The sequence below is a fragment of the Gadus macrocephalus genome, chromosome 14 (genome assembly GCF_031168955.1).
Source record: "Gadus macrocephalus chromosome 14, ASM3116895v1".
Taxonomy (NCBI): Eukaryota; Metazoa; Chordata; class Actinopteri; order Gadiformes; family Gadidae; genus Gadus; species Gadus macrocephalus.
The window spans coordinates 6658256-6683868 of NC_082395.1; the positions used below are offsets into that span (position 1 = coordinate 6658256).

A 25613-nucleotide genomic window follows, 5' to 3' on the forward strand; every position below is an offset into this window, starting at 1 on the left:
ATATGTCTCAGAGAGAGAGAGAGAGAGAGAGAGAGAGAGAGAGAGAGAGAGAGAGAGAGAGAGAGAGAGAGAGAGAGAGAGAGAGAGAGAGAGAGAGAGAGAGAGAGAGAGAGAGAGAGAGAGAGAGAGAGAGAGAGAGAGAGAGAGAGAAGTAGGTCACTCCTGGGTGGGAGAGGAGGTGCAAAAGGAGCAGGAGAAGTGAAGGGACAGAAGAGGCAAAAGGGGGTAAAAACGAGGGTGAGGAGGTGGCAAAAAGACTGCCCTGCTGGGGAATCGGGATCTTCAAATACCCACTCAAGTTATCAAAGCTCTTTCATCAGAGGCTTCCTCTCTGGCTCCTCACCCGGTCTTCTCTCCGCCTTTGATGACTCCCTCCCCCATAACAGTAAGGGTTCTGTCCCTACATGCCAACAACAGCGATTATTCAGGCTCGACTTAGGTGCAGGTTTAAGCTGCAGGCCAGTAACAAAATAAACATAAGAACAGAAAGGTTGATTTCAGATGACGGTGTATCTCACACACACGCTGTTAAGGTTAAAAAAAATTATTCTAACGCACATGTAAATCAGCAGAAGGGATTTCATGGACAATGAGCTCAGTGTTAGTAAAGGGATAGCTGCTACTGCAGTACCCAGTGCCATAGCATGACCTCATCCAACCGGAGTCTAGTGTGAAAGTCCAACAAATTATGCAACATATAAATATTTTCTTTTCCATACAAGGAGAAAACCAAGGAGTTTGTGCGTGTGTGCGTGCGTGTGCGCGTGCGTTTCAAGCCAAACTTCCGGCATGTGTAGATTAGATACCGCTGGGAGCAGAGCAGTGGTTAAATGTGTAACGGCGTGTCGCCTGTGACAGAACGGGAGTTGTTAAAAAACACAGCATACCTGCGGCTGAATCTACAAATACATATTTTGTGTGGACCTTGAATTATAGTGTACATCATGCAAATCAGACTTGTATAAGGCTTTTTTATAACTCGTTTAAAATTTCTGAGGTCTACCTTTATATTGCCTACCAAAGGACTGTTATTCCAGTTGGTAGTATTTCTTAATGACTTTTCTTAATGGGAAATCACAGATTTGTTTTTAATGCGTGACAATTAACAAACATCACAAGCAATTTATATGCAAAGTAGGTGAAAAAGGATGCTGACTTAACCAATTTCAACTGGTTGGATAAGTCTCCTAGTATGTATCGTGAAAATAATGGAGATTTATGAGGACCCAGAGATGAGTAAACACTAAATGATACGTAGACCGCTGGAAACCATGCGAGACATGCACCTCACGTGCCTGCGTAATGAGGGATGGATGGACGTGGTGTCGGGCTATTGCCTGCATGCTATGCTGCAGTGTAGTGCTTTCCAAATGCTGTCCTTTGGGTCCCAGCGTTAAACTCCTCAACTCCCCATTCAATTGTTTATCTGATAAGCTGATGACTGCTTAAGCAAAAGGGTCTCGGCAAAGTTTAAGCACAGCTATCGGAAGAAACAACCAATCCATTAAAAAGTAAAGCACGGCTAGACCAGTTAAAAATCAGAGTGAGCCGCCGAAGCATTTATGAAGATCCCACTGCATCCCCGAGATTGGCTGCCAAGGCTCCCAGAGCAGATAGCCATCTCCCTCATTAATCCCGATAGCACGGGGAGATCCACACTCCCTCACCATCACTCACGGCGCAGCGATCACGGCGGCAGCCCGCTGCGCAAGTCGAGCATGATCAAAAAAAGCAATAAAGCACATTAATGAAAGTATAACGAGCCATTGTTGCCACCGACTTCTCTGGTTCCAGATGATAAAGAGGCTAGGTTGACATTCAGCTACGGTTCCTGACTGTACACTAGGAGACTTTGAAAGTCAGGGTCGACTTTAAAACACATCAACGCACAGAGACGTGATTGAGGTCCCCACGGTATACCTTTATAAGAGCTGCGGGATTTATCGACACCTCTGAGGAACACAGGCCCCATCATTTCTACTGAGACAAAAGGTTTCGAAGAACAGTTTCAAGCCTGCGTTTCTGCATGTTTAGACAACAGGACTTGTTGCTCTAGGGAAAAGTTAAGCAGCAGGTTACGCCATTTAAAATTACAAGGAAGAAAATAATGGGTTTATTATTAACATAAAAATTTTAATCCAGATAGCCGCGTTGACAGTTATGAGGAAGATCGGGTGTTTGATTTCAGTTCCAGTCCACCTCACGGCTCCCATACTACGACAGACTGGTCCAATAATATCAAAAAGATTGGGAACTAATCTTTGCACTCAAGACTCAACAGGGGGTTGGCAAAATGTGTGTCCTAAGACCCCACCCACCACATGACCATCACAGCCGAATTCAGTCCTCATTCAGCGCACTCATTATCGGCGGTTTGGTGGCCTGGAGGGGTGAGGCCTTCACAGAGCCCTGATGTGGATTCAGCTTGATGACCGGCCGGCGTCGAGTAGCCCAAAACGACTCAGCATTCGTGAAAGCTAGAATACCACTTTCCACTTTCTTGTGATCCATATGGGTTGGAGCCTATTTTGAGAGCCGGGGGTCTATTCTAGTTCTATAGTGTCTAGCAGCGGACCGGTCTACAAAGCCCCACCCGAGCATTATCAATGTGGTTTCGAGCAGGACAAGGTTTCGCTGATACAGATGCATGCAGCTGGCCCCAATTTTGGTCTGTGAAACATGGAAACATCCATCGAGAAGCAGGCCTTTAAAACATCTATGTTGGAGAACGACTACTCGTACAACTGTTCATTATGTCTGATTACATAGTAAAACATACATAGTTAAGCATGTTGTTTAACTTGGCAAGTAAAAGGAGACATTTTTGCATCATGCCAAGGAGGGATAGCTCATTAATTTAAAAACAATATACACAAGGGTACACTTTCCTGTATGAGGCAGTTCAGAGTGTACTGTCTTTGCTAGGAAACGCAATTAGGGACCACTGTTATTCAAGGCTCAAAGTCCCCCTCTGGTGATTGATGTACTTCTAACAAAACAGATTTGGGGTTGCTTGGCTGATTTTTGACTACTCTGTACATTTTCATTTTCAAAGCATTTTGTGCGGACTGTTTCTATCTTCACTGTTCCATCTATGCCAAAACGTTATTGACTAGGCCTAAAAAAAAAAATTGTTTGGTTCCGGTTTCCGACCGACCCTGTCAATTTATGTGCGACCCAATTTTTTTTATGAGCTTTATAAAAAAAAAAAAAAAAAAAAAAAAAAAATGTTTTTGATGCAAACTATAATTACGTTTTGGTACAGCACCTCTTCATTCTGTACAAGGATGAGCGAATTTTCTCGTTTTTAAATGAAAACAACCTACCTATCATTCGCTGCCGCTGAAAAAAAAAAAAATAAAAATAAAAATAAATAAATCCCTACCTACCCATGACCTCAACTGACAACCAACAGGAACCAAACTTTTTTTTTTTTTTTAGGCCCTATATCTCCAAAAACACAAAACATCCAAGCGTGCATTCAAAACCCTATATTTTGTTGCATTCAATTACAATATAGGTAGCCCACTACAAATGCCACTCTAAACAACCGAGTCATTAGTTTGGTTCATTTTTAATATGAATGGGTATAAAACAAGTCATATAACTTTGGCACAGCGACCGCACACCAAATTCTTTACTCACACAGCGGACAACAGCTGAAGGGGGAGTCAGTTTAACCGAGGCGTAAACACGCAATAGGACAAGTTATTTATTTGTGCGAAAGTTGAGCCTCTGATCTCCAATAGCAAACTCGAAACCGCCATTTAAGCCCCAATCATTTATAGATTAGCTTGGACAAGTGTAAACTCTCTCTCTTTCTCTCTCTCTCTCTCTCTCTGTGCGTGTGTTTGTGTGCATGCGCGTGTGCGTGCGTGTGTGTGATGAATGTACCATAATAAAAATATATGACACTTGCAGAGCGAATGAAGTACAAGGCATCAGATAACGAGCGAGGGGGGTGAAAGGTCAGGGAGCCTGAGGGGTTAAGGCACCCTAACCGGTCTCTGTATGCATCTGTTTGGCTGGACCAGGCTCTATCCATGCCTTTAACATGATGTTAGACAGCCAAACGCTGTGCACAGGAGGAGGGGTACCGCTACAAAACAATCGTCAGCTAAACAAGGTGGCCGGCAGCCAGCTATTTCAAGACACATCCTGACAGGAACTGAAGTAATCACATGTGCTTCAGCGCGGGCCAAGCCTTGAGGAAAGCCAACTCAACCCACTTCGGTCGTGGAAAGTAAACGCCGTACAACAAAACTGCAGCAAAGGGGAAAAAAAGAAGCTTGTGCTAGTTTGCGAGTGTCCCAGGTGATGAACAGTACAGTTTTCACCGGGTTCCCCCTTGAAGCAAATTACTTGAAAGTGTGGCAAGAGACCAGACTACATTTCTCTTCGACTTCAGTAAAGAGGTAGAGCTGAGCGGAGAGGGGGGCCGGTATCTAGCACAGAGCGAGAGCGCAGGAGAATGGGGTGAGTCAGGGCGAGAGAAGGCTAGAATAAAAGAGGAAAAAGGAGATAGAACAACTACATGGAAAGTGGGAACAGGGACGTTTAGCCAGCTGGGGAGAAGATGCAGAGCTCAACCATTGTCACATTGAACACAGTGTCACAGGATAACACAAAGAAATCATTCAAGATTTAACATAGTGTGTCCTAATGGCCCGTTGACAGCCTAAATGCAACAATGACAGCATTACACGTACAATGGCCCCGTCATCTTCTTGAATTATGGTATCATGTGAATTGTGTGGCAAAGGTCTATTTTGTATGGATTATTATATTTCTAGGCTCCTCCCAAACTGAGAAGATAGTTTGGGGGGGGGGGGGGGGTGAACACACAACATGAAACAGTGCCATCAGAGCCGTTATGTGGACTTATCCACCATCATTATCCCTACACCCCTCCCACACAAAAGCAAGGATATGACACAATGGAGTCCTTGTTCATTTATAGTAACCAAGACTTGCTATAACACAATGTTGCAGCAAGGTTATTTAAACAGTCAGCAGAATGATTAGGTCAGAACACCCTCTAAATGTGCCTCGTGGTTATTCTCAGGCTATTACACAATAGCCCTTAGCCAGCATTTTCCACAGCCAATCACAGATAGCCTTTTTGTGTGCCTTAACCATCCCTTAAACCTAAACCAATTAAAGTCGTCATTAACAAAAAACTATTGCCAGTCTGGGAATTAAACCCACAATATAATTGAAACTTTTGCTGGTACAGATATGCTCGTTAGGCTATAAACAATGATGCCAGTATTGAGTGTTTCCCATACTAATGGTGCGTTCCAGAGCCCATCCAAAGCAATGGGATGTGGGACTTATCCTACCTGAACTGTACTAGCTCCTACTTGGTGAAGTGGGGGTAGGTCGATCACCCCCGAGTTCGATAATAATAATAAATTAAATTTATATAGCGCTTAATATGGTACACTAAGACGCTTAAGATAGTAGGAGGTTCCACTTCGACGGTGGGATGTTCCACTTCGACAGGCATTCCAGTGCACTTTTCTTAGTTGGAGGTAGGATAAGTCCCTCGTCCCACTGGTTTGGATGGGCTCTGGAACGCACCATTAGACCAATGTGTGGCGCAGCGGCACAGAATGAACACTGAGCGCCACAAATGTATTCAGCTTTTTTTTTTTTTTTTTTTTTATTACGCGATTTTGATATACAAATATTGTTCATTCATCTCCGCATAGCACTCCCTCTCCCCGTCATTCTCGTTCACACACGCACACAGAGAGAAGCGCGCATACATGCCAATGGTGCGCGGGTACACTACCACTTATTGGATAAACCCGCGCATCACTGATACATGCACACGAACTGACAGCGGATTCGCCCGCTCCTCTCAACGTGCCTGCAAGGAAAAAAAAATAAAAAGGAATCCATGTCTTCCCCCCCCCCCCCCCCACCACCACCACACATTTCTACCTGGTCTGTGGTCTGTCAACTCATATAAGCTCATTATTAAATTAATTTTATTAAGTTAATAATAAAGAAGTGGAGCTAATATTTGCTCATGTACTCTTTCCCAGAAGGCAGCCAATAAAATAGTAAACATCTCTGTAAGCTAGCCTGGAGGGGTCAGGAATTCAGACCTTCATTCCATTTGTCTTTCTGTCCAAACACGACAAATCTGTCAATTACAAAGTGTATACGTGTCCATTTCGAAGAGGATGTTCAGCGGGCGAAGTCTCATCATTTAATTTCAAGTTTAAAAATAGAAACACATACGATACAAAAAACGAATAAAACATAAAAAGATAAGCTGTTTAATAGAAATGGATCAGAAAGATGAGACGCCAAGTGTCTAAATATAACGCGTGGCCCAGCCAGTTCTGGATGCGAGTTTTTTTTTGTGTTGCATAGGAGTCTGTTTCCACAGTGAAATGTATCTAAACTAAATATAGATCCACCCTGAGTTGAGGGGATGTTCTGCTCCTTCTCAGACCAACGCAGAGCGAAGCCGCCTCCAGCTTTCACAACCCTCCCATTTACACTAACTGAGAGCCTAACATTGTTGATAAATGTAGCTCCAATTATTTTAGTTATCTGGACGTTATACGGTTCGGTCTACAATCGCGATCTTCGTCTAAAATCAACGGTTCTATTTCAAATTGTAAAAACAACTGCCAAATTGACATTACTGCTTCTGAAGTGGTAAGTATCAAGAGTTTCAAGAATAATTATGAAATAAAAGTCACAACACACATTTGAGCCCCTCCAAGATAGTAGGCGGGGGGCTTTCTTTTAAGCCAAGAGGTAGTTTAAATATTACACATTGTGACTTTATGATTCATGGGAGTTGTTGATAAGCCTGCTAAAACAGCAATAGCTGGAGTAGATCAGTACAACAGAGTGAAAATTAAAACTAATTAAAAAAAAAAATAGAAAAAACAAATGTCACGCAACAGTAGTTCTGTTAGATAAGTAAAAGGCCTGGTGTTAGGCAGCAAGAAGCACAAAATTAACAATAAGAAATCAAAGAAAATAGTTTTTCACATTAAGTACATCAGGGATAGATTGCACTTGAGAACACTGATAAAGTTACAATGCGGCCGAAAATAGTTTGACGACTGGAAAATCCCGGAACCCGTTTAGAACAAGATTCAATATCACGATTCATACTTGTTGCAGTGTGTAATAACAATGGGATTCATGAAAAGCCCTTTAAACTTTCATGATCCCCTCATACGTGGATCGTTACATACATGCACATCTACATTTCCAGCGTGCAATTTATTTTTTCCCCCTTTTGTTTCTCTTACTACCTCAAATTCCCCTCCTTTATTTAGCAGTCCGTATTCCGTCTCACAGTGACAAAAAACAACTCCAGCGTGCGTGTGGGAAAGTTGAGAGTAGAATCACTCTGACAACCTCCAAGCCTGACATCACCAGACAATTAGAAGACGTGCAATAACACGTTATCTTTGGATGCAATTGTATTGACCTACAGGCAATCAAAGCAACAAAATGTGTTCCAAATGCATCTTGGGTGATTATGAAACATCAGCGCTCTTGTAGGGCACTCCTCTGTCATCGTATCAAACCCGCCCCATATGAGATAAATGGTTGTGATTGGCCGGACTGGGGCCAGGTCCGCTGGAAATCTATCTGAATGGGAGGAGGGCCAGAAGAAAACTTGATCTATCATAAATCGACTGGTTCCCAGGCTAACAAAAAGGGACACAGGAGTGAATAATTACAAAAATATATAATATTCAAAATATTGGGGGGGTTGATCATGAAAGCCAGCTCCTTTTTTCAAACCCCATTGAATTCTGGATTGGTCAGATAGATTTGGAAGTATGACATATTACCACAAGCCATTTTTATGTACAAAACAGGGGAATTATCTGGAACCTCAAGCGTTTTAGGAGTAAAACTCCAGCGACAGGGCCAAAAGGGACCTGGCAAGTGTAATTAAACTAGTTAGAAATCTCATGGCCATGGCTCATGGTCAAAACCGGTGGAGATATCACAGCACAGATCTTGCTCGCTCCATCTCCTGTGGAAAAGAGTAACACTCATCCTAAACTTGTACAGAAGACTGAACATCTGTTTTGGACCGAGTTGCCTGAGTCACGCCGGCCAGGAAACAGAGTTTGGCAGTGTTGGCCATTACTAAATAGTGACTAGCAGCTTGAGCCAGGTCCCAGTGTGTAGGGGAATAGTATGTAGCCTAAATATATGCACTTGTTAGTAGTGTGCGTGTGGTCTCCTGTAATCTGGTGATTACAGGAGTCACCTCACCACAGGGCACACACACACACACACACACACACACACACACACACACACACACACACACACACACACACACACACACACACACACACACACACACACACACACACACACACACACTTTGCCTTGTATAAATGTATTTGAATGTAGTGTAGTGAATGGGGGGGGCGCCCTATGGGTTTTTAAGAAAATGCCAACGGCATACCAAGGCACATTGAGATACAGATGGGCCTACTGGTGAAGCCAAAGCTCTGGACAAGCAAGGACAGGTCAGAAATCAGGCTTGGGGCTACAGAAAGCTTCAACGCCAGCCTTAGCATCATTCTATCTTCTGCCTACTCCTCAGGCTGTAATGTCAAAGACCAGATAGACCCCACATTAATTCTGTCTAGGACTCAGTCAGGTGGTTGAGAAACCCTGCAGGAGTGAGGATTGGTAGGTGACCATGCATTTCAGAGAAAGGGATAGAGAGGGCAACGGAGAGAAAGAGATGGAAGAGTGCTGCTTTGCAACACTGATTACAGCATTTCATGGAATTTAATTATGATTACAAGCATTGTTTATAATGTGACTTAATGGGGGTAGATGATAAAATCAGTGTCGCTTAGTTTTCTCAGGGGGGTCAGGACCCGCCCCCTCCCCTCATTCATCTGTCTGTCATCACACTGATGATTAGCAAGAAAATAACTCAAGCATGAGATGTTATCCAATTGACAACCAATCTGGAAAATGAGGTTTGTCGTAGAGGTGAATCACCGTGAACAATTTGGGCCTTTTCCCTTAAAACACTTCATCATAATCCAACTGTTGCACTTAATTTCATTTTCATTAGGGCAATAATTTTTTCAAGTTAGAGAAATCAATTTGAGAGCACGTTGGTGGCGTGGCCCTGGCTGCCTACCTCCAGTCTGAACATATTGTTCCATTTGATTCTAATATGACACACAAAGCAGGTTTGTAATTCAATGACAGAAAATACAAAAATGATTATTTATTTTCAAAGCCATTATGTGACATTTCGATATGCCACCACCACACTTAAGCAAAGCTCACAAAGATGTTATCATGAAAGGCTATACCGTGCTTACTGTCTAACAGGGCATTTTTCAGCCAAAAACGTAATTACTTCAGGCAACTTGGCACTCAGAGCCTATGTGTGACAAGATAACTTCTAGTTTACTGTCCACTGATAGGAAATGCATTTCCGTTCAGCCCATAAAACATAAACCAAGCGGAGGATCTATTAAATACCTTACACACCATAAGCGATAGCGACTAGAGTGAGGTGAAACCGACGGGTTGTTTACCAGGGGCAATGTTCATCGATGCTGAACAGGCACAAACACCTGAATCTCCATCTCCTTGATTGACTGACCATTTAAAAACAGCATTTGTGTGAATTGTATACAACTTTAGAGTCAAGTTATTAATCGTCATTTTTTATACATATTCTGTTTTATTTTCTGACAGGATAACAGAAAGAATGCTGGCTACATCTAAGTATCTTGCGGATAGCATTATGCTAGGGAATGGAAGTGATTGGATCTTTGTGTTGCGTTTATCAACGAAAGTCAAGAATTCTAGACGGTTTAAAAGCAAGGTCAATTTGAGTCATGAAACGTTGTACGGAGGGTGAAATTTCTTAGTTTTGGTTTAAATAAATAAGCACAAAATGAACAAATATGAACAAATCACACACACACACACACACACACACACACACACACACACACACACACACACTTATCAAGTTAATGGAAAAGCAAAAGAACAGCTTTGGTTGACTGAAGCAAAGCAAACAGTGAAGTAGATAACAGGCAGGTGTTATATGTACAAGACGATTAAAAAACGCACACGCAGACATACACACATCGAGGAGGTAGGGATAACTAATATCCTGTGCAAACAGAGACCCACACAGACACCCACACACCCTGGGTTAAATATTCCAGCAATATTTAAGGTCTGTATCTGGAATATATGTACTTATATAAACAGCACACCTCTGTTTGTGTGTACTTTATTTATTCTGCACAACAATTTAAACATTGGAGTAAACATACATGGCAAAGTTTGGATTCTGACTAAAATCATTACAAAAGATAGAATAACAATAGCAAAACAATTTGCAAAGCCTTGTTTAAATTGTCAAGTGTATTATAAAGCGTAGGGACGTTTAGTCCCTTTTTGAACTTATTCATACATAAAGTACAGTGTGTCCATGTTAGAGTAGGTAGTCGCCTACTTGATTGCTTAACCCAAGAAGCATTTTAAAGACGACTTAGTGAAAAGCTGAAAACGTTGGAAAGCCTTCTAGACTAACGATCATAACTATCAAACAATAGTAAAACCCTGTGTAGATGTCACATCCCCGTGACATAAAAATGCATACTTCCTCAATGCCATTGCTGTTGCTTGCAGTGGCTTATGATGACGTGCTCCACAGTCCAAAGCGCCCGGCCCGGTGTGCCAGACAAGCCGGTTAATAGTCAGTGGTTTGGCCATCTTATCAAGTGTGTTTGGGGAATTCAAAAGGCGTTTGTGTGAAGAGGCACATAATTTGCATCTTAAAAAATGCTTAAATGCTTAAATGCACTTTAATGTCACAGAAAGGCATTCGGAACAGCGGGGGATCGGTAAGTGTAAACTAGCCCAGCACCGCTACTCTACTGCCCTTGCCCACATTAGATTTCGACAAAAAGGAAAATCAATGCTCTTCCACTGATAATAAAAAGGCCCATATGCATGCCTCCCATCTTTGTAGGCAAATATAGGTTATAATTCACCATATTTACCAGAGGCAGGAAAACGTCCGTACATCAGTGGGATTCTGGCTTACAGGTTGTGATGTTTAATGCATTCAGAAAAAGCAGGCAGGCAAAGGCAATCCTACCTTTCGACTCAACGATGTCCCCGAGTAGAAGTAATAGGCTATTCCCAAAACCCATAGCACTGCAAAACACAACTGTATTCTCGATTTCCTCCTCATCGCGGACTGTTTTTTTTTTGTCTTGAGTGTCAAGATGTGCGGGTTTCGGGTTTCGCTGTTAGCAACGGTTCGTCCTGGCTGGCTGTTCAGGACGCTTCGCCGTGCGGCTTCGGAAGGCTTCGTCGGTCGGTCAGCACAAGCGAAGAGAGCAGGAAGCAGCCAGCCAACATCACCGGGGTTAGAGGGGAAAGGCTACTCCGCTCTAATCCAATCACGCAGCGGCTGAGGCAGCCACGGAGGAGGGCCAGATCTGGCAGCCGAGTTCAGTGGCTTGCTGTGCCGTGCTGAGCCAGACTACGTGGTGTGGGGGGTTGGGACGACGCTTGCTGAGAGGATAGGGGAACGGTTGTTGAAATATTTCTGAGTGATTCGGCAGTAATGGATCTGGGAAGTTCCACCTATGTGGATGCATTCAGTTATTAATTTAACACTAGAAGTCCAGGTCTAAATTAATTAGGTTTAACATTGCATGCAGACACCAATCAAAAACAATATCATTTTCCCATCAAGCCTATTTCATCTAATTTGTTAACTTGTTTTCTTTATTTCTTTCTTTGTGCCAAGACTACTGCTACTGAGTGAGATAACTTACCCTGGCATGGTCAACAAGATAATTCCCACATATTAATAATCAATGTAGGTTAAAAGAAAAAGAAACATATTTGCATTCCTTGCTAACCTTCATCTCTGCCTGAACCCTCTCTGGCTACAGCTTGCACAATTAGCTTCTCTGTCCTGCAGATCATTACAATCTTCTGACCTACAGCCAGAGGCACTTTAGAAGATGATGGAAATTAATTTGTACTTGGAACAGTGTAAATTCTGACACATTAAATTAATATGGCAGCAGACATAGAAATGCACATGTTTCTAATGAATGCAATACAATGTGGACTAAGTGGAGTAGTATATATTGTGGTATCCCGGTGCTCGGTTGAGCCGGAATCCACTGACAAAACTCGCTCGGCATTGGGGTTAAAGCCATTTCAGGCATTTATTCAACAAACAACTTGAAACAATCACCCCAAAGAAGGAGTCGCTGTCTCTAGGGCCTCCGTGGGCCTCTAGGCTCTCTCGCTGCCACGAGCCCTTCCTTCCTGCACCCGAGCCGTGCTGTGCTGTGCCTCCTTTTAAAATGGCTCCCGTGCTTTCGGCCAGGTGTCCCCCAATCACCCTGATTGGGGTGCCGAAAGGGCTGCTCTCCATCACCGGCTGGTGGGTGGGGGTGGTACACCCCGTCCTCCACGGTACCCCGGTCCGTCCAGGCCGAGGACCACGTGGCGGGATGCCACACTATATATTTTTCCAACCTAAAATAGGCCCACATGTGGAAGTCAACAGGACATAAACATTGCACCTCAGTAGGCAATATCTGTTGTAATGTTAAATCAAAATTAGACTATATTATTGTATAGGCCTATCCTTGGGTCTTAATATAACATCATCGCAATGTGTTCAAGACAGTGAATATGTATCGTACTCTCCTGAAGATTATGGCTTTGAAGCTTAGCAGGAAACCTAAAGCCTCTCTAAGAGCAGGTCGGAGTTCAACTGTAAAAGTTAGTCCATCAATAGTTTTAATTGCAGGTAAAATCTCAAGTAATGGAATTGTCTAACCTTCGCTCCTCCAATAACCTTGTCATTTGCACTACTTCCTCTATGGTTAGCTGGTTGGTTTCCTGAGGTCTCCAGAGATCAGATGTTATGATTGCCAAACAGTTTGGTGTATTGTGTAGTTTCAGGAACACATGAGGATTCCAGGAACCGTGGACAGGAATGCATCCAACCAGAGGATGTAGGATTGTAGATTGTTTTTGATATATACCAGGTGAACAATTTAATCTGGAAGGAGGGGTGAGCATTGTAAACCTATCTGGGAACTTCTCCAAGATTGAGTAAACAATTGAAAACACAAAGCAACAGGCAACTGCTGCTTATCAATTTGATTACCTGGTTTCAGTCTCCATGCGGAAGTGTCTATTCTTAGCTGACGATTTAAACAGCTGAAATGAAACTATTAAAACCAGTTCGCCGGAGAGGAGCCTATTGGTAAATGCAGAACACCTTACTAAGTGTCATACCGCATATTAGTGTTTGATTTTAGAACAGGAGGCAGGCGAGACTGGTGGTGTTGGAGGTAGAAGCAAGAGATAGTGTGTTAGACAAGGTAATATCAGACTGAAGCATAAACATGCATTTATGACCGGGGGAGGGTCATCGATTGTACTGGGTGGCATGATCCCCACAGTCAGACCTCCTTTGGCAGAGCCACTGCCTATAAGCAGAGGTATTCGCAGAAATTTGTATGTTGTCTTGTATTTTGCAAGCATTACAACGTATTGGTTGAACTTTTAACATTTGATTGTAGCAAAACGCTTTTTATTTATTAATAATATTAATGGAGGAAGAGAAGTATGTAGATGGACATGCTCCGAGCAAGCTACAAGCCTAGTTGTGGCAGTCCAACGGGTTGATTAGGTGGAGTAGAACAGACTTGTATTGCAGAGTGTTGCAGAGCTGTGCGTGGTTATGGGAGAATGTCAGTGTTATGGCTACACAGTGATTTAGATGGACATTTAACCAATCTTCCAACTGACATTAGAAGGGAGGTGGCCGTGCAGTCTCAGCTTCAGCATAATAGTCTGACGTTTCAGAGGCATTTTTTTTTCCATCTGAAAAATTAGGTATTTACTTTTCTTAGATAGGAAGAAGGCACAGCCCAGTAGGTCGTTACCAGTTACTCAAGCTAATAAAACAACTTAGTCAGCAAAGAGGCAGATGTCAAAGATGCATCTTTCGTCAGGCAATTCCTGGTTATCAATCGAAACTGACAAAATTAAAAAGTAGATAAAAGTACATAAAACAGGTGTTTAATAATACACTCCATATTATATTCATTTTCTTAAATCAGCAATCTAAACAGTTACAAAATGTGACTTTCAAAAACAGCCTTCATTAAATGGTATGTTACACACGTACATTTGGGACAAGAGATCGTTCACACATGAATTACTGGAATGCCAAGTAACCACGATGGGCACGGCTGCCTAGGCTGCTGTGTATTTGTCCTCTCCTTGTCTCTGAGCCTTGTGGTAGTGGCTGTAGCTAGCGTAAAGCTCGTTAAAAACTTCCCGGACTCCGGGTTGCAGACCGGCCGTCAGGAACTTGATATCCCTCTCAATGCAGAGGTCCATGATCTGATAAATCCCTTCCGTGACGCGCAGCTTGACGTCCGGGCGCAGAGTGACCTGGGGAGAAGAGTGTTGATGTTAAGGGAGGGAAGTACATAGAGAAATATATTTTAAGTCTCCCCTTGAGTTTATTATTGTCAGGCGTAACCGTTTGGAAAAGTTTGGATCCCTAAAAACGGATCATAAATCTTTAACTTGTCGGAGCCCAGATTATTTTCTTTATGAACACGCATTTCCTTTTGTGTCTACACCCTTCTATTAACAAAATAAAAAATAAAAAAATTATAAAATCAGGAGGATTGGAGCATAGCTGACCATGCTTTCTGAAACCCGCCTAGGAATACCCTGACTGATCAAAACAAGGAAGAGCGCTGCAAGTCCACTCACAAATTGAGTGTAAATGGAGCTAACTAGTTTGGAGGTCTTTCAGTGTGTCGAAGGTCTTTGAATGTCAATGTGATTCTTATGAGTGTTCTTGTCTGGTTCAGAAGGGTTTGAGCTGTTGACATATTTTCCTCTGACTCTCTAGTGCACAACAGAGCTCTCTGCATCCGCATTATATAAGGTCGCTATAGAGATCAATAAACGTCTACAACTCTGCAATATTGTAATACAACGCAATATTTATAGCGTTCCGTTTACAGAGAAAGCAGACTTTAGATCAGCAAAGCTAACCCAATAACTATAAAAAAGAAAGGAACTGGCAGCGATTCCATTTTACACTGCTGCATTTAGCGGTATCGTAATCCAACACTACTTAACTATATTATTACATACAATTAAATATCTAATAATGCAGTGGGTGTAGGACATGGAGTTAGCTGTGGCAAACAAAAGCTAGGATAGGATAAATGCCCCCTACATAATTCAATAAATCGGAGCATAATACAACACAGAAACTACTGGAGAGCTAATTATCCTCTGGTGCTTGGAACCTGTGGCCTCTGCCAGCCATATCCTTTTCTCCTGCATTTCTAATTTCCGCATTTCAGTTTATATACTACTCCGCCAGCAGCGGAGTGGAAAGTTTAATTAGGGCCAGAGACAGCTCTGAAGGAGAAATGGGATCATAAATAGCATCCATTCTTCAATGATTTAAAACGAAATACATTTTTTTTTTTTAATGCCATAACAAGAAAATCTAAAAAGGCGTAGGAAGAGGAATGGAGGGAACGAAGCCCTACTTGAGAGCAATACGTGAAGAAAACCATCCACGAGCCCTTTAGTTTAGAGTTACGTTAGGATTTGAGTCCATTTGAAAAAAGACACTTTAGCCCGATTATTATTCAACACCTTTGCGTAATGGACCAAACCCTTCATTTCTCAGAGGCTTTCATGTACGGTTTTGTCACATCATTATTTTTCTATCAATCCATGTTTAAAGAAAAGTTAAAAAAGGAGCATTTTATTCAAACACCCCACATGACTTAACACACCACTGATCTCACACAGAATGCTTAGGTTAGTCTCCGCCTGTTTGCTGCGCCCGGTTTGCTTTTCAATCCCCTGAACCTCTTCTGCCGCACGACTGGCCTGCCCCCTGAGGCCACTTGGACCTCTGTGGCCGGTTGCAGCCGGCCAGAGGCGGGCGAACGCTGACGCTACACCTCGCTGCGCGGGTGGAAAGCGCAGAGTCAGGCTGGCGTCATTTAACATCCAGACTGGTGGTGGTGGCAGAGCCGAGTCCATAAACCACACATGGCTCTCCGTTAGTAAACGGAATTAGAAAGTACACTATAAATATATGATGTGCAAACATGGGGGCCAGGGGAGGAAGCGTTTGTTTGGTTGTTTGTCTGTCCCTCCCTTCAACAACTGTACTGAACTGCCAGTTGGTGTGTGCCCCACGTTCGACCACAGAGAAAGTAGACAGGAAGAGCAGAGTCACTGGGTTTCGGCTACATTATTCGGTTTTTCCGTGAAACTGTGCATGAGTGTGGAAATGTGTGTTAGAGTCAGAGCAGTACAAACTCGAGTGAGTGAGTGAGTGAGTGAGTGAGTGAGTGAGTGAGTGAGTGAGTGAGTGAGTGAGTGAGTGAGTGAGTGAGTGAGTGAGTGAGTGAGTGAGTGAGTGAGTGAGTGAGTGAGTGAGTGAGTGAGTGAGTGAGTGAGTGAGTGAGTGAGTGAGTGAGTGAGTGAGTGAGTGAGTGAGTGAGTGAGTGAGTGAGTGAGTGAGTGTACCTTCTGCAGCTCGGTGACATACTGAGACACTATGAAGGGAGCGAAGTTGGTGAAGACCTCCGCAGCCGCGGCGATGTGAGTGTACATCCTCTCCAGCAGCATGGAGCACTGGAGGTACACGTCCCCGTCAGGACCTGCACGGCAACAAGAAGCGTGGAGGTGCACTTTTTAAACACGGTGACTACACATGCGTCGGACGCAGGAGAAAACACACATCACGTTCGGAAGTGAAATGAGGAAGTTGGTTCGCAGTCAAGTTCGAGAAATCCACGCTGCTTAACCTTTTCCCGCCATAAAAAGAAGCTCCGGTTGGATTGTCCATGTCTGAATTGATATCTCACCTGTGTCGCTGTCTCCTTTCTGCCGTCCTTCGTGCATGATGGACGCCACTAGCCGGTAGAACACCGTCAGAAAGGTTGGAGCCGTGCTCACCAGCACCTGAACACGGACACAGACGGGAGGTCAGACCGGGCTCTGTAGGACCTTTACAGCACAATGCATCATGGGATTTCTTTTTTTAACGGCGATACCAAGGTCATATCCAGAGAGTTGAATTACCGTCAAATCCTAAATCAACGTAAATATACCGTAATTTAGGCCACGGTATATTTACTTTGTTTGTTGCGCCCTGTCTCGCATGAGGACCGATGTGGCAGCTTCGAACAAAACAATGTCCGACAATAACGACAAATCATTTCATCACAATACAATGGGCTTAAAGAAACATTATGACCAGTACCAACATAATAACTCAATTCAGTCATACAAATGAGGAGTGGAGCAAACGTATGTTTCAAATTCAATATATTACTTTTTGGAGTAAGAAGAAAAAAAGTAGTTTATGAATTTAAAAAAGTAGTTTATGAATTACATTGCTAGCCGTAGCACAAGCTCCCCTTCGCCTTCTGCCAACGGAGGCCTTGTGGTGGGCCAGAGTGTTATAGGAGACAGACGCAGGGAGGGAGTGATGTAAGCCACTAGCTGGATCTAGGTAACGCTTTCCATCTACCCCGGCCGCGCTGGGCCATGCCAGGCCTCCGTGGCACGCCAGCTTCCTGCCACGCTGCACAGCTTCATCTGCCCAACACCCCTCCCCTTCATTCATTATTACTTATTCTCCACCCCACCTAGCGCTCTACATTCTGCTAGACACACAATATCACACACACACACACACAATATCAAACAATATCTCTCACACACACACACACACACACACACGCACACACCAAGTAACCTGGAGTGGGCCTGAATGCTGGTGGGCAAGTCTTTTACAGCCTAAACAAAAGAAGGAGTGTGTAAACAGAGCTTTGCGTGTTCCAACATAACTATTCATATTATGTTATTGTACTTAATTTTTACTTTTGGTCATTGCTTAATTCTTGATTGTGAAATAATTATTATGGGCAGACAATGAAACTACCACAGCGTTTCTCATGCGAGACCGGGGAAATTTGATGATATTTGAAAGTTGGCATTGGTCACGGTATATTAACGTCGGTTAAGGATTTGACATTACTACAACTCTCTTGAGTCCTCTCAAAACGGCAGAGTATCGCCAACAAAACGTCCCATGAGTAACAAGCCCTGTTGTACAGATTTATTGCCGACAGCTGCCTCTCCTCCTGATAAAGGAGAAGAGGCAGTGTGTTTGAACCTGTAAGCGTGACTAGACCCACCGAACACTGAACAAGATATATGTGCTACATGTTCCAGGTCGAAACGACATAGCGGAGGTTGACGATCCATGTAAAGAGTGTTCAAAGTTTAACTGCGTCCCCTAAACCAGGATGTTTGTTTGTCTGTTTGAAGGGCTGCAGGTTGTATAAGCCATAAATTCAAAGAATCTGCAGAGTGTGCTGCCTGCCTCCAGCTTTCAATCCGTTTTACATTTGTCGTTCTTCCAAAAAGCTGAAGTCGCTTTGCTTGTTTAGGAAGGAAAACCTAAACCAATATTTGCTGTGCCTTTCCAACGCCACGCCCATCCCGGGTCCCGGGGCCCGTCGGTCACTGGGCGTACCTGAGGATGGCAGCTGACGACGGCGAACAGAGTCTCGTGCACGGCGTGGAAGGCGGACCGGTAGGCGGGCGGGGGCAGCCGCTCCAGGGGAACCAGCTGCAGCGCGGCCAGCACCAGGGTCACGTGGTGCGGGCTGGAGATCAGCCCCTCGCCCTGGTTCAGCAGCGACGTCATGGAGGTCAGCGTGGGCACGGTGAGGGCCTGGGACAGGGTCGGGTCCTGGCTGGATGACCTCACGACGAACTAGTGCACGGGGGGAGTCGGGCGGAGTATTAAGCAAACGCACGGAATGCGTGCGTGCGCATGCGTGCGTGCGCGTGCGTGTGTGCGCGCGTGCGCTTGTGTGTGTGGGAACACCTGAATGACGTGGGAGGGCGTGTGTGTGTTCTTCTCACCACCATTGAGGAGATGATCTGAGGAGCGATGAGCCACAGCGCTCTGGAGCAGGCCTCAGGCATACCGCAGCGTGACAGGAGCTTTGTGGTCGTGACGGCAGACAGAACCTCCTAGCAGAAAACAGATGACCACCCAATCAGAATGTGACGCAACTCACACAGAGCCTGCACATGGTTCCCATCAGAGTCACACCAAGCCCGAAATATATCCCTACATATATAGTAAACGGATCATCGAGTGATTTCAGGGTACCTTGAAAAATCGAAGACCACCTTCTGTAGTTTAATCACATATTCAGTACTTTGTGAAATTAATTGTGAAATATTTCGAAAGACATTAACTGTGGCCTCGGATTGCTATTGATTTTCTGTTGACTTCTTCAAAATGAGCTGCACATATATTTATGAAATGTTAGGCTTCAATGCAGATGCAAGGCTTCACATCACTTCAATTCCCTAATGCAACTTTATGTACGTTATTTAAAATACATTTCCATCCGAAGCGATATCAAGACACTTACACCATAAAGAAAAATTAGGATGTTGTGATAGGAACCCATTGTGTCTGTATTTAGCATGTAATTACACACGCTGTCTCAGTCATTACATGATGCTGAAGAATGCTTTGTTCGCTGGGGGAGGGAGGGAGGGAGGGAGGGAGGGAGGGAGGGAGGCGTAAGTAGAGAGTGACATGATGGCTGGATAGAGACAAACCAGTTTGAACCAGGACTGAGTCATAGTAGTGTGGTGTTGCCCACCAAGAGCTTCCAGATGTTTATGTTCATATGTTCAGTTTTCTCTTAACCGTCCAACTGTCAAGCTCATTGTCTTCTTTATTATGAGTACATTGGACACCACAAAGCCCCATTGTAATTGCAAGTCAATACAATGCCACTGAATTACTCCCAAGCCCTCGTTTCGAGCTGGTTCTTACCTTGTAGCTCCCAGCCTCCAGCTTGCTACTGTCTAGTCCCTCTCTGATCAGCAGTAGCAGAAGGTTGAACTGTCCTGTGGTACTCCCATCCAGCAGGTGGCCTAAGAGGTCTTCTACCGCCGGCTCCAACCCACACAGATCACTCAGTGACAGCCAATCAGCTGCATTCCACAGGAGAGAAAACGACAACAAAGAAATACTGAAAAGCCGCATACAAACCGGGGCTGTTCAGAGGCCGCAGACGTCAGGTAAAACAGTTACAGTATCATTACAGCAACATAATGGCTGTGAAAGGCTCCATACCTGCCAGCAGGGTGAACACAGTCTGCAGCATCCGCGTGAACAGCTCGTCCACCTCGTCTCCTCCGCTCTTCTCTCCCGCGTTCCTCTTGACCATGCAGTAGAAGGCAGACAGAAAGCGCAGCGAGGAGAGCAGGAAGTCTTTGGGCCGCGGCGCCGAGTGGATCTCCTTGAGGATCTGCTGGCAGAAGCTGTGGTACAGAGCAGTGTGCGCGCTGCTCGGTTTCGCCCCCGGGTCCACCGGTACGGCGGACAGCTCACACTGGAGCATGACGGTGACGACCTCGACCAGAAACGCCTGGCCGAGCACGCTGGCCGGCCGGCTCACCGCCTGGGACTTGAGGACGGTCTCGATGATCGGCCCCAGGGCCGCCGTGGATTTCCGTATCGTTGCGGACAACGTTTGGTCCATGGGTTTGCTTCTGCCGAGGCAACGCGCCATCGTCTTGGAGAAGGAAGTCAGCGACGCCAGCAGCAGTTGAAGAGAGGGAATGTCTGGGGCCTCTGGAGCTTCAGACACGGTTACTGTGGGTGTACTTGGTTCGGTCTGAGGCCAAATGGTTTCCATACCTGCAATCCTTTGGCTGGCGAGGTAGGATGTAAACTGGTCAAGGTTCAGGCGGACGCTGCTGTTTCTGATGATGATGCAGTGGACTAAGGACTTGATGAAGCCCTGGACAGCTTTGACCAGATCCATCCAGCCACTGTCGCCTGTGGAGGAACGTCCTGCCTTGCCACTTCTCGCGAGGATGGACGACACAACCGCCTGCAGAACGCTACTGCCATGGATCTGCTTCAGCACGCTTTGAAAATGGCTACCCTCCATCAGACCGGTCAGAAGACCGAGCAGCTTCCCCAGAAAAAGCGTGTCGTTCCCCGGGTTATCGGTTACCCCCGCCGGCCCCTCTGGCGGGCTGGTGGTAGACGTGAGAACGAAGAGAAGTAGGAGAAAGAGGTGGGTGAGGTCCTCGGCGTTGATCCCGTCTGGGTTGAGGTTTGCCGCGAGGTCCATGAGGCTGAGGAGCTCCTGTGTCTGTGCGTGGGACACCACGATGGAAGCTTCTCTGGTCTGAGAGGATCCCAGTATCACCTCGACTAAAGCCTCCACGTCGGCCAGGGCTTGGATCGCTTTGTCCGATGGGCTCGGCGGACTTCCTTTCGTCGGGAGATCAGTCTCGGGGGACATCTGAAGGACCGTGATGATTCGCTGAGTGAGAGACTTCACTGTGGAAGAGTACAGGGAAGGCAGCTCAACGTAGAAGTGGCTTTGGAGGAGCTGGGATGATATGGCTGAGATGGACTGGCTGCCACACAACACCGGCAGCCAGTCCGTGTTTTCCTTGGTCCGTCTGCTCAGCATTGAGCGGAGAACCACGTCTGCCACACAGCCTTCATCTCCCACCGATAGATAGGAAGCAATTAAGGGTAAACTTGATGTGACCAGATACCAGTGCGCCACAGGGTAGGAGTTTGGGCCTTTGTTCGTCTCCCTGTCTGCGTCTTGCTCCTTCTCCAAGCTTGCCAAGAGCTCTTCTTTCGCCAAAATAAACTGCGCTGCACTGCTCAGTATTGCTGCAGTTTCAGCTTTGGCCAGTAGATGGGAGTCTAACAGCACTTTCTTAAATTGTTGCAAGGCGAGGAGTTTGAGCAGCCACCCGCTGGTCGTGCTATCAGAGGACTTTGAGGGGAAAGGCAGGAACATACCCGGCAAAACCTCGCCAGAGAGAAACTCTTTCAAGCGGCTTAGCACTAAGCTACTGGGTAGCTCTTGGTCATCGGCCTTGCCTAGAGCTGGGCTTAGGGGCGACTCGAGAGACGTGTATTTGCTGCAATGTATATGGAAGAGGGCGTCCACCTCCACCCAGGTGTAGCGCAGTAGCAGCGCCGCCTCTGTGGTTTTCTGCTTCCACTGGGTACAAGGCTCCGTGTCTTGGCCTGGTTCGCTTTCCTCAGTCTTGGAAGTACTTGGGTCGTCGTCGTCGGTGTCCATCCGAGTACTCTCCGACGTGACCAGCTTCAGCAGAGTGTCCACAAGGTGTCCCATGACCCCCATCAGTTTGGTGGTCTGCCTCACCAGCGGGACGGGGGAGGCGTTGTCCAGCGTCTTCAGGCTGAACAAGACGGCGTGGAGGAGCTGGCTGTGGGAGACCAGCTTCAGGGACGCGTCGCCTCGCTCCCCGTCCAACACGCCGCCGCCCTGGTCCATCTTCACGTCTCCGGCCTCCGCGCCTGCCTCCCCTCCACTCATCTCAGACTCCTTGTCCTCCCCCTGGTCGTCGTCCAGCAGGTCCGGTAGAATGTACCTGTTGATGCTCTCCAGCGTCAGAGCGCAGATCTCCGTCGCCTGGGAGGCGGACGCGTCGAGCAGGCAGGTCTTGATGGAGGTGCAGATCTCGTCGGTCAACAGGGTCGGGCGGAGTTGATCGGACGCCGGCCAACAGACGACGGACAGAAGCTCTGTGAAGAGGCGGGGAAGCTGGTGGAGTTTGGTGTACGTCTGAAGCAGGTTACACACCAGCAGCTGGAAAATATATATTTTAGTTGAAGATAATTAAATATGTATCCAGTCCACAGATGGAAAGAAATCCCAATTATAACTTGAGCACAAATTGTTGAACTAAACCAGAAGTTGAAATTATTAATTATTACTACATTTGAGTGTTACAAAAAAACAAACAATATTTTCAATGTCCTTTCCCCCAAAGGAAATCATGTGAACTGTGTGCTCTATTTCTACCTGTCTGGCCCGTTGGACCCTGGAATCCATGCAATCCGAATCCACCCATGCCAACGACAAGAGCTGGTCCAGTTCCGGTTCTACAATCAGATGGTTGAGTCCCAACAGCACCTTCAGACAGCGGTACCAGGCCGGGATGCTGCAACACAGGAAACAAACTTTGAGTATGGATCCACAGGGTGGCATCACGCAACATCATGCCGCCTTAAAGAAATGACATATTAAATAGTATTGTCATGCATGAATTACCTCTGCTGGGCATGGCTGAAGAGTATTTGGACCAGCCCTCTGTAAAACAGAAGTTGAACCTCCCCGTGTCGGATCCGATCTGCCGCTACATTATAGATGTCTGAAGACAGTGCTTGATTGAGCAGGTTCTCAAGAGTCAGAAGGGCCTGGCTCCAGCTCTCTGGTTGGGTGGTTTGGTCAGAGGGGCCGGGCACCGCTGAGGAGCCCAGGCCTAAGTCTAAGGCAGGAAGGAGGTGGGTGAGAAAACGGAAACAGAGCATCCTCGGCTCCTCATTGACACCGGTACCGCCCTTCCCATAGCTGTCCAAGCACAGCTTGAACAGCAGAGACAAGGCGTTCGTCCTCACGGCATAATGCAGGGAGGCATCGCAGTAGCCCTGGGCCCCTAGCTTGGTCAGTATGATTTTCAGGGGCTTCGGTTGGCCCTTGGCCCCGCCGGGACCGACCTTCCCGGTCTCCGCCTTCACCGGGACGAGCTCTTCCTTGTAGGAGCCCAGCTGCTCCGTAGGGAAGAGTGCCAACTGGAGAATGGAGTCCATTTTACCGCGGATGTCTCTGCTCAGCTGGGGGCGAAGGCGCTGAGAGGGCAGCGACGGCGTGGGCTCGGCAGAGGTCAGCAGGTGCCTCAGGAGGACCACGGGCTGTAGCAGCTGGTTGGTGACGACGGTAAACACGCGATGTGCGTTCACCTGTTGCCGTTGAATTGACAGATAACACGACAGCACCTGCAGCAGAACCTCAAACATGAGCGTGGGTTCATCTTGAGACGGGGCAGGTTCTGAGCCCGGTTTGGACGCCAGTGCGGGAGGCGCAGAGTCCCGGTGTTGTAGTTTGTAACAGGCCAAACAGCAAAGTTTAGCCATGAGCTCTGCCAAGAGTTCATATTTGGTTGTGAGGATGGATGAGAGGGTTGGGGAGGAGAGGATGCCTTTACACACGCTCAGCAGTGTCGATAGAGACACCGAGGGTTCAGGCCCGTCACACAAACACTCCTGTAGACGATCAAGCAGTGCCTGGGGAAAAACATAGAAAGAAAGGGTCTAGGTGAAGCACAAGAACAAGCCTAGTATCTAGTCTAGATAGATATACCGTAAATTGAATTCATCCTTGGAGTGGAAATCCACAATAGTTCAGAATTTTGTAACAAAAATTTAGTTGAAATGGCAATAGCATTAACATTATAAATCACATTTTCCACAATCATTTCACAATTTGTGTACATTCAGTGCATGCATGTGGTGTACGCATGAATCAATTGTACCTGTTTCACATTAAGCTTGAGGGTGATGTTTTTACCCTGGCTCAACAGGGAGTGAAGCTTCTTGCTGTGCAGCAAATCGTCAAGGTAACACCATAGTCCCTTTAGAACACTCTGAGAGAACTCCACCTTCTTATTGTAGAATCCTGTCAAAGCATGTGTGGTCCAATCCAGTAACACCTATGGTGGGTGACAATGATGTACATGGTAAAATATGTGTAGCTATAACTGTTATTATATACGGTAATAACAGTTATAATAATAATACTGTAATAACATCGGAAACTGCATCAATGGATGAATTCACATGGCAACGCATTCAGTATAAAGAACTAACAGGAATAACACATACATGCAAACAAAAAGGAACCATATTCCAAGATGCAACATATATGATTTGAATACACGAACATTGCAAAATAACGTGACAAAATCAATGACATGGTTGTTGTTACCTGTTCCTTGTTCGGCAACAGGCACTGGGGGGAGATGAAAGCAAACCGAGCCAGCTTCAGCTTGTTCTCCCATGGAGTCCCAGGACTCTTCAACTTCAAGTGGATCCCAGAATAAATGGCAGCCATCTCTGCTGCTAATTTGAGTGGTAAAAGAAAAAGCGGGATACATTTCAATTTAAAGTTTTGACAGGGAAATCGAATAGTTTTTGACGGATCTCCAAAATTATACTCGTTTACGTGAGTAAATTCCCACCCAATTTATTACAGACGTTACCCAACGACGTTTCAACCTTTCTGTGGAATTGAGACTAGATACATAATCAGATCATTGGCTGCAGCCCATTGCTGCATCTCCTGCAACATTAGAACTATGATGCTAACAAATACCAAGCTATCCCAGCATGTGCAAACAGACCAAACACACTGTTAGAGGAACCCCTGTACAATGGGCTGCCAAACCTAAAGCTAGAACATCAACATGTTAACCTTCGACTATATAACACGAATATTATGGCATTCCATACAATGATAATAACATGTAATAGAACCTGCACGTGTGCCTGTGGGTGCGCTACAAGTCCGTTACCTTTCAACTTTCACCTCGTCACTTTTAAGGCCAGGGGAAAGCAATCGATCATT

The 25613-nt window shown here is 45.5% G+C and overlaps 2 protein-coding genes across 6 annotated transcripts in view; both read right to left on the reverse strand.

The window, feature by feature from the left end:
- galnt2 (UDP-N-acetyl-alpha-D-galactosamine:polypeptide N-acetylgalactosaminyltransferase 2) overlaps positions 1-11439 on the reverse strand; it is a 35094-nt gene extending 23655 nt beyond the window's left edge. The window contains 2 exon segments of the mRNA XM_060071755.1: positions 11159-11391; positions 11394-11439. Coding sequence (XP_059927738.1) covers positions 11159-11391; positions 11394-11424 — 264 coding nt within the window. The 5' untranslated portion in view covers positions 11425-11439.
- A 2663-nt stretch (positions 11440-14102) lies between these two features.
- Positions 14103-25573, reverse strand: urb2 (URB2 ribosome biogenesis homolog). Of its 5 annotated transcripts, none has more exons than XM_060071040.1 (12): positions 25523-25573; positions 24975-25105; positions 24523-24699; positions 23262-24274; positions 23013-23151; positions 20279-22796; positions 19976-20136; positions 19042-19152; positions 18647-18889; positions 16968-17064; positions 16627-16760; positions 14103-14502 (listed from the first exon to the last, which is right to left on the reverse strand). In XM_060071040.1, exons 2-12 carry the CDS (start codon positions 25098-25100, stop codon positions 14302-14304), a joined length of 4920 nt encoding a protein of 1639 aa, XP_059927023.1. In that variant the 5' UTR covers positions 25101-25105; positions 25523-25573; the 3' UTR covers positions 14103-14301. The 5 variants fall into 5 exon arrangements, with proteins under 5 accessions (XP_059927023.1, XP_059927021.1, XP_059927024.1 ...); XM_060071038.1 differs by having other exon boundaries at positions 24975-25108; XM_060071041.1 differs by having other exon boundaries at positions 25561-25569.
- Positions 25574-25613: the final 40 nt, after the last annotated feature.